The sequence below is a fragment of the Dendropsophus ebraccatus genome, chromosome 3 (genome assembly GCF_027789765.1).
Source record: "Dendropsophus ebraccatus isolate aDenEbr1 chromosome 3, aDenEbr1.pat, whole genome shotgun sequence".
Classification (NCBI taxonomy): Eukaryota; Metazoa; Chordata; class Amphibia; order Anura; family Hylidae; genus Dendropsophus; species Dendropsophus ebraccatus.
The window spans coordinates 87438363-87454517 of NC_091456.1; the positions used below are offsets into that span (position 1 = coordinate 87438363).

The window sequence follows — 16155 nt, forward strand, 5'->3', positions numbered from 1 at the left end:
CTTTATCTGCATGCCGCAAACAATTCATGTCAAGGGTGCCCTTTATAATCAATAGATACTATTTACACAGCTAGTTTATAAAATCACTGTATAGATGTATGTATGTAGGCTGACCCAGTGGCTAGAAAGATAAAAACAGCAGGGGCACCCACAGCCTGAAAACTGGAAAGCAACAATTTTGAATGGCTGGAATGACGCTCACCTCTGGCGGTCAAACCCAATCGCTTGTTGAAGTTATGCCTCTCGCTGCCCGTCCATAGAGCTGGGGGATCCCGGTGTAGAATCAGAGGAGGATGGCACATTGGAGGTACAATCGTGCAAGGATTCCATGACATCCAGTCGCTGATTGGCAAGGGCAAGTTTAAAAAAATAGTTTTTATTGTCAGATAAAGCGTTTTGAGGCAGAACTGATCTGATCAAGAGGGGCTGCTTCAAAAAGCGATACAATAAAATAAAAACGTTTTTTTTTTAACTGTACCACTATTACTCCCATCATCCATAAGGTAGGGACTTGCATTGCTGACCATCGGCTGGACGTCCTGGGATCCCTGCGTGACTGTAGCTACAATGTGCTCTCTCTCCTCTGTAGGTTGACTCAGACATGAAAATCTCATACTTTTAGCTTGCCTTATAGCGTATAGTACCAAGATTCAGTACTTGAGCACATGCTTAAAGGGAATCTGTCAGCTATATCAAGTTTTCAGCAGATTTGAGTGGATAGCTCATCTGGAAATACAACTGCTTGTACCTGTCTCTTAGCTGATGGCCATTTGCAAAATCATGTTCTTCTTGTAAGCTGGATCAGGGCTGAGCTGCACCATGCATGCTTTTCCCCTCCCTGTCCTCCATGATTGATGTACAGGTTTTGTCTTCTGGGACTGACTGCTGCTGTAGCTTAGCTTGACCTCTGTGCCAAAAGGAAAACATGGTTTTATAACTTTGCCAACAGCGATGAGCTGTAAGCAGAGATTGGTATGTACAGTAGCAGGGGATCGGTGTGGAGGAGAGCTTAAAAACGGGGCAGCAGAGAGAGCGTGCACTATAGCGCTTCCAGCAGAGAATATAGGGACAAAGAACCACCAGAAAACACAAGGTCAATAAAGGTAAATTGCAATGCTGAATAACTTTTTAAAGTGGTGGATTAGACAATTTATCTCCTGTAGTACTATTATAGTTTAAAAAAGAAAACAAAAAAGCAGTAGTAGAATGATGTGAACAAGCTGTCCGAGACGTGCAATTTATGATTAACTTGATAAGTAATGGGTTTCAGCATTGGCTTCTCTTTTTTACTTAGCACTTTTACCCTCATTTGGGAAATAAATAACTAACATGAATCTTAATAGCGGTATCATTGTTTACATACTGTATGTTTGACAAGTAACTTATTGTATTACAGATTAACAGGAGGGAGCTGTCTGCCACATAAGAGCACAGCAATTCCATGAATATCTGGTGCCCATTGGGAGGATCTGTCTACAGCTTCTGAACCGAGGACCTGGAGTTCCAGGTCAATTGTAGCTAGTGTAGTAAGGTCTGCAGCATATAACCCTTGGGTCATTCTACTCAACATATTTAGATCTTTATAGAACCCTCTTCAGTTGTGTTGTGCTAAGTCACAGTAATGGTTTGCAGCTACCAAACAATCACCAAGGGAACCAGTCACCAAGATTCATTCTGATGTAAAATAATGTGGTTATAAAGCATGCTGCAGCATTTCTCACCATATAAGCTGATTTTATAGTTTTATTCCTCCCCGTGCTGTATACAAATCATAACTAGTCATGTGGACGGAATCTGTCTCTCAACTTGTCACGGCTCCCTGGGCTGTAGTCACTCGACTCTGTGCTATAATCCCACCTCTCTAGGCGTGATTCACAGGCCAGGAGCCTGATCGTGTCATCGGCTGATTGTTCATTTAGGGCCAGACCTAAAATCATTGTTCCCCCACCGCGCATCGCTACGGTTGAATAGCGGTGCGTGGCGGGCGACCGACGATTTGACAAGCAGCAGCAGCATACATTACCTGTCCAGGCTTCTTCTCCGCGCTGTCTTCATCCCCGGGTCCCGCGCGCTCTATCTTCAGAATGGCTGGACCGTCTGTGTTTGGCTGAGTGTGGCCTGTCAGCTGACCGGCCATTCTGAAGATAGAGCGTGCGGGACCAGGGGATGAAGACAGCGCGGAGAAGAAGCCTGGACAGGTATGTATGATGCTGCAAGGACATCGGTAACGATGTCCTTGCAGCCCTCGCTCAACGATCATCGGGCCGTGGAATAGGCCCAGTAAACGAGCGTTGATCTAGTAGATCGCCGCTCGTTTACATCGTTGATCGGGCCCTGCTCGGCCCGTGGAATAGGACCCTTAGACACACACATTTTTTCAGTTGTGGGGGTCGCAAACAAGTGTCCACTGTGAGATTGGCTGCTCCTTTGCTGTGCCTTCACGTGGCATGAGAATATATATATATATATATATATATATATATATATATATATATATATATATATATATACATACCCGTGCTGTCAGTCACCTTTTATCTTTCTCTGGCACACAAACCCTGTTTACACAGGGAGATGTGCGGACGACAAAGATACATTTCAAAGCAGATGCAAAAGATGCGATCAGTTAATAAATGGGCGTTAATCCTGTCTTTGGCTGATGGCTGTCACCGTGTCTTCGGTGCAGGGCTTCTAATCCATTGAATTTCCCCCCCCCCCCCTCCCTTCCCGCTTCGGTCCGACGCTGTAATCCACCCCCACCTAGTGACTTCACGAGGGGCTGATCCTAATGAAGCAAGTGCTGGACCGAGGCGATTAAAAGGCTTTTTTTTTTTTTCAAAGAGAGGAACACAGAGGTACCTACCCATAACCTGACAACCCCCCCCCCCCCCCCCCCAAACCGCTTGTACCGTCAAGATTGCTGCTTTTGATCCAAGATCTGTCCTGGGGTCAGTTTGACAGGTGACTTAGTTATTGTCCTAAAAAAAAAAAACTTTTAAACTTGCAGCCCTGTGTAAAATTGGCATGGCCTAGAGTGTATGTGCCCTAGGCTTTACACACCCCTCTGTCCCTCCATTAGGAATACGCCAGGCAGAATTTCTCCCATTCATCCAGCACTTGTGCAGTGTTCGGACAGGTGATGAATAGGAGAAATTGTTCTGGGGGCATTCCTTAATGATGAGGAGGGTGGGAAATAGGGATGGAGGGCTGTCGCAATCCTAGGACATGGGTACTCTAGGCCACGCCAATTTGACACAAGGTTTAAAAGTTGTTTTTTTTTTAGGACAATAACTGCATCACCTGCCAAACGAACCCCAGGACAGATCGTAGATTAAAAGCAGCTATCTGATGGTACAAGCAGTTTGGGGGGGGTTGGAGTGTGGGTACAGAGTCGCTTTAAGGGGCCTTTTTCATAGGGCAGTTATAGACTAAACTATTAATGAACTTTAATGAAACTTAATCTCTCATTGACTTTTCATGTTCCAGACTGCTGACACTGTTCGATAGTTGTTAGGAAAAACATGTTACCATTCATATAGCCAGCAGTCCTTACATAGCCTATGCCTTTGAATTGAATCTCCATTTCCATTCCCATCCCTTCTTGGGACTGTCAGTCAAGAAGGAATATGGATGTGAGGCCGAGCGAGGAAGCACTCCAGCCTGCAGTACTTAAGTGGCTTGGGAACGCCTCTTTGACTTTTTGCTTCCATAACATGGAAAAGTACTAGTGCACAGACCGATACATGGATAGATATACTGTATGTAATGAAAGTAGTATCTAAGTGTCAGTAGTTTGGAACCTGAGATTTAGCTCACAGCAAGCAATATTGAAGATGCAAGAACACAAGATGTAATAACTTCCCCCCGCTTTTATGTTTTCACAGCTAGCAACAAAAGTAATTAAGATATGTGTAACATTTAGGTTCGTTACTGCAAGCTGTTGAAAGTATCCCTATTCATTAGAGAAAACCCTTTTACTTAATAGTATGTTGAAAATCAGAAATATCCGAGGTACTTGGTCATAAAAGTGTCCACTGGGCAATGACATTGTGTCTGTAGAGATGTCAGATGACTAAGACAGACAATTGTTGCACAGTTCTTCATATAAGGGAGGCAAAAATAGTTTGTTTTTTTCCCTTGACTTCAGTAGGTGATTATCCAGGAACATTACATCCTGTAACTCATGTAAAGGGATTTTCCAGTCATATGAAAATCATATAAATAATCAAAGGAGTAATACTCGCCCTACCACTCCCGTGCTGATGCTTCTTTTTTTCCCACGGTTTTGCTGGAGTCTGGAAAAATGGTGGTGAACCAGAAAAAATTTGGTACAGAAGAAGTAGATATTTATGATGAGTATAGGATTTTATTTTATGCCACTGTCTACCATTTGTAAAGGATTTTTTTGGGGTAGAAAAGTTTCTTTGGAATTTCTACTTTGACAGAACTGCACTTTGTATCTTTTTGTCTATTGTGCTTGTCAGTGCTTCCTTCCATTGTGATAAGCTCATGTGTTTTGTCATTCTTTCTATATCTTACCAACTTCCTCTGAATCTTTTCTTTCTAAAGTGCATGTGAGTAACAGTCATATGACAAGTCTGCCGGGTGCAAGTTCACTTTTTAGCTGACCCAAAATGTTTCAATTTTCAGAATAGAACTGTCTGGTTCATCTGTGTTGCCTTTCTAGCCACTGTTTCACTGTCTCTGCACCATTTTGCTTTATTTTTGCATGTATCCTGTTATGTTTGGGAATTTTGCAGATATATTGCTTTATATATCTTGTTCTTAAAACCAATTTCCAGATCTTGGAACTCATAGTAAGCATGCGTCTGTGTGTACAGGATGATATTTGTTGAATGGAACATCCAATTGCTAGCTTAAAAATAGATTATGCGCAAAGGGTTTTTCTAAGAATGATTTATCTCCTTTCTTGATGATGGGGGATAACTAGTTTATTAACGGAGGTCTGACTGCTGGGACCCTAAAAAAAATGGGGGGCCCCTTGTTCCACAAGTTAATGAAGTGAAAATGTATATGCCCGACCACTGCTCTGTTCTGTCTCTATGCTATATAGATAGAGTACAGCACTGGGTTTGCTTTAGAAGTTCCATAGAGAGTGAATAGAGCAGCAATTGATCATATATATTGCTGCTCCATTTATCTAGGGGACAAGGGACCTCCATTCTCATGATCGTGAGGGTCCCACTTATGTGAATAGGGAGTATGCTTTAATTTAGCAATAGCCCATTTAAGTGCTGTTTATTTTCCTCAATGTTTGCACTGCAGTTTTATATACATCTCTGCACTAAAGGGAACATAAGATAGTTTGATATCCACTTATCATTGGTTCAGGCTGCTGTTCTCCACTTCGCCACTGCAAATCAGACTCTTCTGAGTGGAGGCTGCAAGTGACCTCAATGGGAGCTGATTTCTTGTACGGCTAGCAGGGCTTTGGAGTCAGAATCTGAGCTAGTTTTGGTTATAGTTGGAAAAAAGTCCAGCTTTCAAAATTTTTATGAGTTTTATAAATGTTCCCCATTAATATATTTTATGTTCTATCAATCTAAGGACCTTGTTCTCTTCCTGGATACTGGATGACTGTATATGAGTCAGAGCTGTGTCTTACCGACGCCACAGCCCTGACAACAAGGCCGACTACTAAATTCCCAGAAAAAAAAATGACTAGCCAATCATAACACATCTACTGAGGCAAGTAAGCATGAGGCTGAGTTGACACTTGTTGACAGTTTGTGGTTTTGCTGAGATTTTACCATGATTTGTGCAATTGCTGTAAAAGACCACCGAATCGTAACAGAAACACATCAAAAATACTATTGGACACATTTTGTCTGTAGAATAGCAATCAATCACAGCCTATTTTGACAAATGAAAGCTGAGCTGTGATTGGTTGTCATTTGTGCCAAAATATGTGTCTAATTTTTGCTTTGGACAGACTGATAAACCTGGGCCATTGTGTGAACACACTGTGTTAGACAAACCTGGCAAACCCCTAGGAGAAAATCGGTGATCTCACCTAAAGTGGCTGCTGATCAGCTGAATTTGGTCCAGAGAAAATGTTTATTAAAGTATTGTATTGCCCCCAAAAGTTATACAAATCCCCAATATACACTTATTATGGGAAATGCACATAAAGGGCTTTTTCCCTGCACTTACTACTGCATCAAGGCTTCACTTCCTGGATAAAATGGTGATGTCACGACCCAACTCCCAGAGCTATGCGGGCTGTGGCTGGAGCTATGCGGGATGATGGCAGGGACCAATCCTGTGGTGTACCCGCTCCCCACCACAGTGATATCTCCCCATGGTGGCTGCAGGGACATCTCCCAGCGGGGAGATGTCCCTGGGATGGGGAGTAGGCACGCCTAGGGAGATGTCCCTGAGCTGGGGGAGAGCTGTGGCAGGGAGACCAGGAGGAGGACAGAGCCAGCTTTATTACACAATGCTCTCTGATGCAGCCTCTTATCTGTGACAGGAAAGCAGTACTAAATTTCCATGGAAAACTTCTCCTGATCTCCAGACTGGAAAGAACATACTTCCTGCAGAATATACAGCAGCTGATAAGTACTGGAAGACTTGAGATTTTTTTATTAGAAGTAAATTACAAATCTCTCTCACTTTGTGGCACCAGTTGATTTGAAAGATTTTTACCCTAACGCCCTATGACAGCACCCCTGGAGAGGACCTCCCACCGCAGGACAGGAAACCTGAGAATATAAAAGCTTGACACACCTCTCCAGACCTCAGTTCAGGTTTCCTGTCCTAGCGGATGGGAGGTCTGAGAAGACGCTCCTGTGTGAGCAGAAGAAAGAAGTTTGACAACAGTCAGGCCGCAGGTCCTCCATCTGCTTTTGCACAGTGAGGCTCCCTGCAGGCATAAGTCTCTCCCTGGGAGCAGCCTGGAAGTCTGGGCGGGGGACTCACCGGATGGCCGCATGGCACTGGGCCGTGGGACCGCGCCATAATCTCCGATGGGGTAGCGTGGTCTCGCGGTGGAACGCCGGCATCCGTGAGTGTCGGCTTCCGGTTTCCCCGGGGCGTATGACGTCAGGACGCACGGCGGCGTGCGCGTGCGTGGTGACGTCCGGCGCTTCCGGATGACGACACGGCCGGGTCGCGTTACTTCCGGTGCATCGCCCGGGAATTTCCTATTTGAAGCCCCAGCTGCTGTGATTGGCGTCCGAAGCCTCTTGCGTCCGGAGGCACTGAGACTCCCACCAGCCGGCCCTGCTACTACACAGAAAGGTCTGCTGGTACACCTCCTGCAGTAATGTCGGAACCTCCAGGAGGGGATAAAGGACGCCATGATCGCTCTGAAAGGGGTGAAAAAAGAAGCTCAAAGACCTCTAGTCCGGTACCAGTGAAGACCAGGGTTTGGTGAGAGGTCCTTTATTCTTATGTTTATTTTAATGGAGTATTTGTTTGCTGTTTGTATTTTAGAAATCAACACCAACCTCTAAGTCCTCCAGTAAATCATCTGAGAGGCATCACCGCAAAGTATCTGGTGAATGCAAGAAGGAGCTTAAGGAGGATTATAATAGATCTGTATGCCCTGCATGTATTGATAAGTTAGTGGCACAAGAATCTTCCGCGCTGGCAAATGGCATTAAGCCAATGGTGAGGGATGAGATTAAATCATCCCTTAGTCACCTTAACCTAACCCCCCAGCAAGAAATACCTGGCCCCTCTGGTACTCAGGTTGACTCTAACCCGGCTCCAGCTATTACCTGGGTAGACGTGGAGGAGGGAGAAGTAGAGCAACAGGGGGAAGAAGAGGAGGGAGTAGAAGAGAAAACTACTACTAGTAATACGTTATGCCCTGTAGATGATACGGATCAGCTTATTAAAGCAATTAGGCAGTCCATGAACATAGAAGAAGTCACACAGCCTAAATCAGCAGAGGATGCCTTATATGAAGGTTTAGAGCCTAAGAAGATCCGCACATTCTCCCTCCATACAAGATTAAAGCCCTCATAAATAAAGGGTGGGAGAACCCGGATAGGAAATTTTTTATTCCTCGGGTCTTTAAAAGGAAATATCCTTTTGAAGAAGCTGACTGCAAAACATGGGATAGAGCACCTGCAGTGGATGCTCCTGTGGCTAAGATTGCCAAGAAAAACTGCCTGCCATTCGAGGACTTAGGGTCCCTATCAGACCCCATGGATCGTAAGGCCGACCACTTCAACCGCAAAACATGGGAAGCGTCCACTTGTGCCTTAAGGACTAATGTGGCAGCAACATGTGTGGCCAGATCCTTGAGGTTGTGGTTGGGGGACCTAAAGACTCAGCTGGTTAACGAGAATGTCCCTGCTAGAATCTTGGAAGATTTACCCGTTCTATCCAAAGCGGCCGATGATTTTTTTTTTTTTTTTTTGGCAGATGCTTCGGTGGATTCATTAAAGATGTCAGCCAGAGCAGCAGCCCTATCTAATTCAGCCAGGCAAGCGATATGGCTGAAACCATGGAAAGGTGACATAGCCTCTAAGGGTAAACTATGTGCAATCCCTTGCAGTGGCGAATCACTGTTCGGCCCAATTCTTGACACTCTGCTAGAAAAAGCATCTGAAAAGAAGAAACAGTTCCCAGGCCAACAAAAATCTCAAGAGCCGACACAGGGGAAGAGACCTTTCAAAAGACCCTTTCGACCTAGACAGGACAACAGCAAGAGATTTAGGGTCTCCGGGAAAGGGAAGGGATTCCTTTTCTCGGGTAAAGACAAACCCAAAGATTCCCAATGACATTCATCCGGTGGGGGGTCGTCTGTCCCTTTTTCTCCCAGCCTGGAGGGAAATTTCCTCCAGTCCCTGGGTGTTAAGTACCTTAGCTTGGGGACTGCTGCTGGAGTTCGTCAGCACTCCCCCGGACAGATACCTTCCCACCAGACTAATGTCAGACAGGGAGAAACAGATAGCACTAGAAGAGGAAGTACTCTCTTTAGTAGACAAAAATGTTATAATCCCAGTCCCTGTGAATCAACAGGGAAAGGGATTCTATTCCCCACTGTTTTTAGTAAAGAAGCCAAACGGCACCTATCGGGTCATCATTAATTTAAAGAGTCTCAATGTCCACTTAAAATACAAAAAGTTTCGTATGGAGACTCTCAAATCAGCCATCCATCTTCTCTATCCAGGGTGCCTGATGGCATCGGTGGATTTAGAGGATGCATACTATCATATCCCTAATCATCCATCGCATCAGAAGTTCCTGAGGCTAGCAGTAAACATCAAGGGGCAATGGTGTCACTTTCAGTACAAAGCCCTCCCGTTTGGGGTATCTCAGGCCCCCAGAGTGTTCACAAAAGTAGTGGCAAACATGGCGGCCTTCATCAGGACCAAGGATATAGTTCTCATTCCATACTTGGACGACTTCCTTCTAGTGGCGGACACTACTCAATCCCTACTTCTCCATTTAGAACAGGCTTTAGATATGATAAAATATCTAGGCTGGAACGTCAACCTAAAGAAGTCCAATCTGACTCCATCTCCCCGCTGCATTTTTCTAGGATACCTGTTGGATTCAACAGTTCAGATGACCTTTCTGCCGGAAATCAAGAAGCAGGTAATCATGGACAGAGTTCAGACCCTGTTTTGGACCTTCAAGCCATCCTTGAGAGAGGCCATGTCAGTCTTAGGACTTTTAACATCATGTATACCAGCGGTAAGATGGGCACAAGCCAGGTCCAGAGACCTGCAACAGAATATCCTGACGTCTTGGAGCAGAACCAGGGAGACCCTAGACCGCCCCTTTCTCCTATCTTCCAAAGCCAGATTGTCCCTCCGGTGGTGGTTAAACCTAGACAATCTCTCTTCAGGGATCCATTGGTCTCCTCACCCAAATGTGAGAATCACAACAGATGCCAGCCCATGGGGGTGGGGAGCTCACATGGACAACCAAAATCAGCGTTGGACCTTACAAACCAAACAAAGCTCTTCAAATTACAAGGAATTACTGGCGATACAACTAGCTCTGGAGAACTTTTAACCTCAAATCAAACACAAACATGTGGTAGTTTATTCAGACAACACAACCGCAGTGTCTTATGTGAACCGACAGGGGGGCACCAGGTCCCAGACACTCTTGAATCTATCCCATCAAATTTTTTCCTTCACAGAAATAAACTTGTCATCACTAGCAGCAGTCCATCTGAAGGGAAAGGAGAACCGAGTTGCAGACTTTCTCAGCAGAATACAGCTAAGGCAGACGGAGTGGTCTCTGAACGAACAGCTATTCCGCCTAATTCTAAAAAGGTACGGCACACCATCAATAGATCTATTTGCAACAAGAAGAAACCGAAAACTAAACAGGTTCTGTTCGTTGAACCCTCGGGACAACCCGACAAAGGTAGACGCTTTCTCCCTCAATTGGGGGAAGGAGAAAGGTTACGCCTTCCCTCCATTCCGCCTGATCCCGAAAATCATCAAGAAAATCCGGGAAGACAGGACGACAATACTCCTCATAGCTCCATTTTGGCCCAGAAGGCCATGTATTACTTGCCTGAGGAAAATGTCAGTGAGTCAACCCTGGGTACTCCCGGACATCAAAGATCTTCTGTCGCAGGGCCCAGTGGTACACCCGGACACTCCGAATCTACACTTGACGGCCTGGATGCTGAGCGGAGCATCCTAAAGAGAAGGGGATTCTGGCGTGCCTTCCTGAGGTTCTCTAAAGGTAAGCAGGATCCTTTAGACAAACCCAACATTCCTCTTGTACTCAGCTTCCTGCAGGCCGGTCTAGAGATGAACTTAAGTCCGAGTACGCTTAAAGTTCAGGTCTCAGCTTTGAGCTCTTTCCTAAATTTTAAATTAGCAGATAATACCTTAGTAAAGAGGTTTATAACAGCGGCCTCTCGTCTCAATCCACCCAAAAAGATATTGGTGCCTCAATGGGACTTAAACCTAGTCCTGGCTGCCCTAACGGTGACTCCCTTTGAGCCCATAGACGATATCTCAATCAAGATGCTCACAATCAAAATGGCATTCCTTTTGGCAATAACAACTGCTAGGAGAGTAGGAGAAATACAAGCATTATCTGCTCATCCTCCATATACACAGATCCTTGATGACAGAGTAATTATGAGAACGCTCCCTACCTTTCTCCCGAAAGTAGTTTCAGAATTTCATAAAAATCAGGAGATTATTTCGCCATCCTTCTGTAACAATCCTAAAAACCAGGAGGAAGCCACTTTCCATACTCTGGATGTAAGGAGATGCTTGTTGAAATACCTTGATAAAACAAAGGAGTTTAGGTCTGCTGAAAATTTGTAAGTTCAATTCTCAGGACCCAATAAGGGTAAAGCAGCCTCCAAAGCTTCTGTTAGTAGATGGATAAAACAATCAATCTCACTAGCCTATACTAGTAAGAATAAAGATCCCCCTCCATTCTTCACAGCTCATTCTACTAGGTCAATGGCAACATCCTGGGCTGAGAGGGCTGAAGCTACCCTAGATCAGACTTGTAAAGCCGCCACCTGGGGCTCGGTTTACACTTTCTTTAAGCACTACAGAGTACAGTTAAGGCCAATATCTGATTTATCCTTTGGCCGGAAAATCCTTTTTCAGTAGTCCCCCCCCCCCCCCCCTAATTTAGTTATTAGCTCCTATTCTAATTCTCCAGGGGTGCTGTCATAGGGCGTTAGGGTAAAGACACGATTACTTACGGGTAATCTTGTTTTCGGTAGCCCATGACAGCACCCCTGGAGAGGACCTCCCACCGCAGGACAGGAAACCTGAGAATATAAAAGCTATATATATATAATATATATATATATATATATATATATATATATATATATATATATATATATATTAGACCGAATGTTGCCTAGATATTGTTTACCTTTCCTTATTATTACCTATGTTTGGTTTTTTTCTTTTTACCTCCGCTGGAGTACTTTTATTTGAACTGAGGTCTGGAGAGGTGTGTCAAGCTTTTATATTCTCAGGTTTCCTGTCCTGCGGTGGGAGGTCCTCTCCGAAAACAAAGATTACCCGTAAGTAATTGTGTCTTTTTTTCTTTTTTGCTGAACTACCCCTTTGGGTATGTGCACATTGAGGAAAAGGCGAGAAATTCAGCTTGAAATTCAGCTTGAAATTCCTCCCGTAAAAAATGTACAGAGCAAAGTCCCATTGTGTTCAATGGGTTTTCTGCTCTGTTGTTCACACTGCAGAATTTCCGAGCAGAATTTTCTGCTGTAGATCTGCTAGAGGAATCCTATAGAAGTCAATGGGGGGCTTAAATTCTGCTTGAATTCTGCCTGAAAACTTTCTGCTTCAATTCCTCGAGAATTCCTCAGTGTGCACATAGCCTTTAAGTGACATATGTTTCAAGGGGAACTATCAACTGGTTAGACGAATGTAACCTGGTGATTGCCCTCTATTGCACAGTAGATGCCGAGGAGGAAGGCATGTGTCTTACCTTCCTCCTCTGCCCAATTCTTTTGCAGTTAGTCATGTGCTCTGCGGTCTGGTAATACCGTTAGGAACACTTCCCGCCCCCATAGCACCAATCTGGCTGGCCCGTTCCATTTATTATCGGAAAGGGGCGGCCTGGCCACAAGCAGATTAGCACTAGTGAGACAGTGCTCCTCACGGGTGTCCCAGTGCTAATGGTCTTACTGGACCATGGAGCACACCTCTAACTGCATGGAAAAGGCTCCTGTACAATAGGGACATATCAGCAGGTTAGGTTCCACTGATAGTTCCCCTTTAATCAATTCTAGTTTGTCTCTGTTTTTTATTTAATTTAAAAATAAACTGTGGATCTTGAGCAGATGTGATGCTGCTTGAAAGGTTAAAGGAGAAGTCCGGCAAAATTTTTTTATTAAACTAATGTATTGCCCCCCAAAGGTTATACAAATCACCAATATACACTTATTACAGGAAATGCACATAAAGGGTTTTTCCCTGCACTTACTACTACATCAAGGCTTCACTTCCTGGATAACATGGTGATGTCACGACCCGACTCCCAGAGCTGTGCGGGCTGTGGCTGCTGGAGAGGATGATGACAGGGGGACACTGAGGAACACAGGGCACTGGAGGGACACAGAGAATCCCTCTGCCATCATCCTCTCCAGCAGCCACAGCCCGCACAGCTCTGGGAGTCGGGTCATGACATCACCATTTTATCCAGGAAGTGAAGCCTTGATGTAGTAGTAAGTGCAGGGATAAAGGCACTTTATAAGCATTTCCTGTAATAAGTGTATATTAGTGTGTGTGTGTGTGTGGGGGGGCAATACAATACTTTTATAAAAAAATTTTGCTTGACTTCTCCTTTAAGGTCTAAAGTGTATGCTTGTGTGTCTTATGTTTTAGAATAAAAAAAAAAGTGTACCAGTTGATCTTGAACAGTGCATATGTGTCTCAAATCTAGCAGTAACAGCACTCCAGTCTTCTGTATCCCAATCTGTAGGGGTTATGATAAATACATTCTTTCCTCGTATATGCAAACATAAGAGGTGCTGGGAACTAAACAATATGTTAGCCACTCAAATGCAGCACGACTATAAATAAATGTGCGAAATAGGTTCAGCAAGTCTGTGTTCTCCATTAATTATAAGCCTGATTGCCAGTAGCAACATATTGTGCACAGTCAGAAAGCCGAGGCTTCTTCTCTTATATTTTTAAGGTCACAGCGTTCTTTGCTCCTAGTAGTTGCAGTAGGTCCCTGCTGGCATGTAACAGCCAAGTTTCCACAATATTCTGCACAAGAGACCTGTGTTGGACATATTGTGGACATATTGTGGTCCTCAATGCATTTGTTGCAGCTAATAAATAGTTTGTGATATTAAAATATAAAATATTAAAAATGAACACATGCAGGTATATATTTATTTTACCCATTCTGTTTCTGTTATAGGATCTCAGTTTGCCAAATGGTACCCCAGCAGATACTTCAAGTCCTGCCTCTTCATCCTCACTACTTAACAGGTTGCAGCTAGATGATGACATGGATGGCGAGACAAGAGACCTATTTGTTACAGTTGATGACCCAAAGAAACATGTGTGCACTATGGAAACATACATAACTTACCGGGTTATGACCAAGGTAAACCACTGAATAAGGACATGATTACTGTACATTTCTTTTCTGCACTGTTATCAGAAGGGTTAGTTTTTTTTCCTATAATGAAGGGATAAAATAGTTGTGTTTTTTTACCATAATAGAGCGATGAAACAGACAAAGTGAAGAAGGATAGGGCCAAAATATAATCTACCGCTGATGGCTAAGAGTACTCAAACACCCACTGAGGGGTAGAGAGGATAACTACTTAAACCAAGATTGCCACACTGCATCAAGTCCACTTTGGGAATCGTGTATACTAGTCTAATGATCATTTGCCATGATCCAGCTCGGATAGCACCAAAATCAAAGGGATCAATTAGAGTGTTCCAATCACGGGCCATAGCCAATTGTTTTAACAAAACCTTGAACGCCTAGCCTATGGCTGCATCAATCTTCTCCAGCTACAGGAGATAATTAGCAGACAAGCAGAAAAGTTAAATTGCCTTCACCATGCTCTTTTTTCCACATTTGGGATGGAGCCATTCAATAAAGCTTACACAGGATATTTTAGGTTAACACCCACTACAGAGTATATTAAAAGGTTTACTTGTCGGCGGGTGAGACCTCTGTGCCCCCCCAGTGATCTCTAGAGTGGAGCCCTGACAACTTTGTTTTTAATGGAGCTGCTGATAGGCTTGTGACCCCCCCCCCCCCCCAGCTTCATTCATTCTTTATAGAGCCACCAGAGAGAGCCCCACAGAATATATAACCCTTCAATATACATTCTCTGTTGCTTCCGGTACATAGTGCTCTAATATCTGTACTTGGCACAACTGGAAGTCTTGTAGTTAGAGATGAGCGAACCAGGTTCGGGTTTGAGGCGATCCGAACCCGAACGATCGGCATTTGATTAGCTGGGGCTGCTGAACTTGGATAAAGCTCTAAGGTTGTCTGAAAACATGGATACAGCCAATGACTATATCCATGATTTCCACATGGCCTTAGGGCTTTATCCAAGTTCAGCAGCCACCACTAATCAAATGCCGAAAGTTCGGGTTCGGATCGGCTCAAGCATGCTCGAGGTTCGCTCATCTCTACTTGTAGTCCATTTGAAACAGCTTTTGCCATGGGCAGGCACCATTTTGGAGCCCTGGCATGTACAGTGTGATATCTGTTCTGTGGGCCTGGCCTGATCAGTGGGGTGTGTAAGAGACTAGGAGGCCTTGTTTGCTACTGAGCCAATTCAGAGGCAGGTGCTGTGTGGACATGGCACCGCTGTTTAATCACAGAGAGCTTCATCCTAAATAAGCACAGTGTTGATGGAGCGCTATGGGTGGGTACAAAGAGGCAGGAGAAAGTGTCACAGCACAGGGGGGGCGGATTCAGTGTTGGAAGACGTCACACAGAATCTGCCCCAGAGATCATGGGAGCTGTAGGATTGAGAGGGCATGGGAGCTGCAGGTGGTGCCGGAAGTTAGCTGTGGAGACTGCATGCTGTAAAGCGATTTCTGGTGCAATCTGTCATGTTGTACCTGGAAAGTATAATCCTTGTTTAAAAATGTTTTTTTTTGTTTATATATATATATATATATATATATATATATATATATATATATATATATATATATATATATATATATATATATATATATATTATATATATAATATATATATATAATATATATATATATATAATATATATATATATATATAATATATATATATATATATATATTATAAATCACCCACAATATTTTAACTTTGGAGGCAGCAATGGAATTTATATCCCTGAAACTAGATGTTACAGCAGTCTGTTGTGGTGTGAGCCTGTGTAACTATATATTTAGACAAAAATATCCTACTACTAGTAGTGGTTTGCACAATTTTTTAAAACTCGTCAGATGCTAGAGCATGCATTGCACATAACATATCTGAGTATTCTGAACTGACTTTTTTTACCCTGTAAACTACCGTATTCCATTAGCTTTGTATATCACAAGCTTGGAAGAGACGGATGCAGACAAACAATAAGATTTTTTTCCCACTCAGACACTCAGCAGACATCTACCATGTTTAACTACAAAAATTCCTGTTCATGAAAAGGAAAAAACATCTTGGTGAAATTAGAGTGAC

The 16155-nt window shown here is 43.7% G+C and overlaps 2 protein-coding genes across 5 annotated transcripts in view; both read left to right on the forward strand.

Annotated features, from left to right (window-relative positions):
- Positions 1-16155, forward strand: part of SNX30 (sorting nexin family member 30) — a 116250-nt gene that overhangs the window by 82042 nt on the left and 18053 nt on the right. For all 4 annotated transcript variants that reach the window (XM_069962175.1, XM_069962174.1, XM_069962176.1 and 1 more), the window contains one exon: positions 13876-14064. In XM_069962175.1, the coding sequence (XP_069818276.1) occupies positions 13876-14064 (189 nt within the window). The remainder of the gene's footprint in view (positions 1-13875; positions 14065-16155) is intronic.
- Positions 6315-11561, forward strand: LOC138787174 (uncharacterized). The gene is made up of 2 exons (XM_069964344.1): positions 6315-8487; positions 9521-11561. Exons 1-2 carry the CDS (start codon positions 8468-8470, stop codon positions 11280-11282), a joined length of 1782 nt encoding a protein of 593 aa, XP_069820445.1. The 5' UTR covers positions 6315-8467; the 3' UTR covers positions 11283-11561.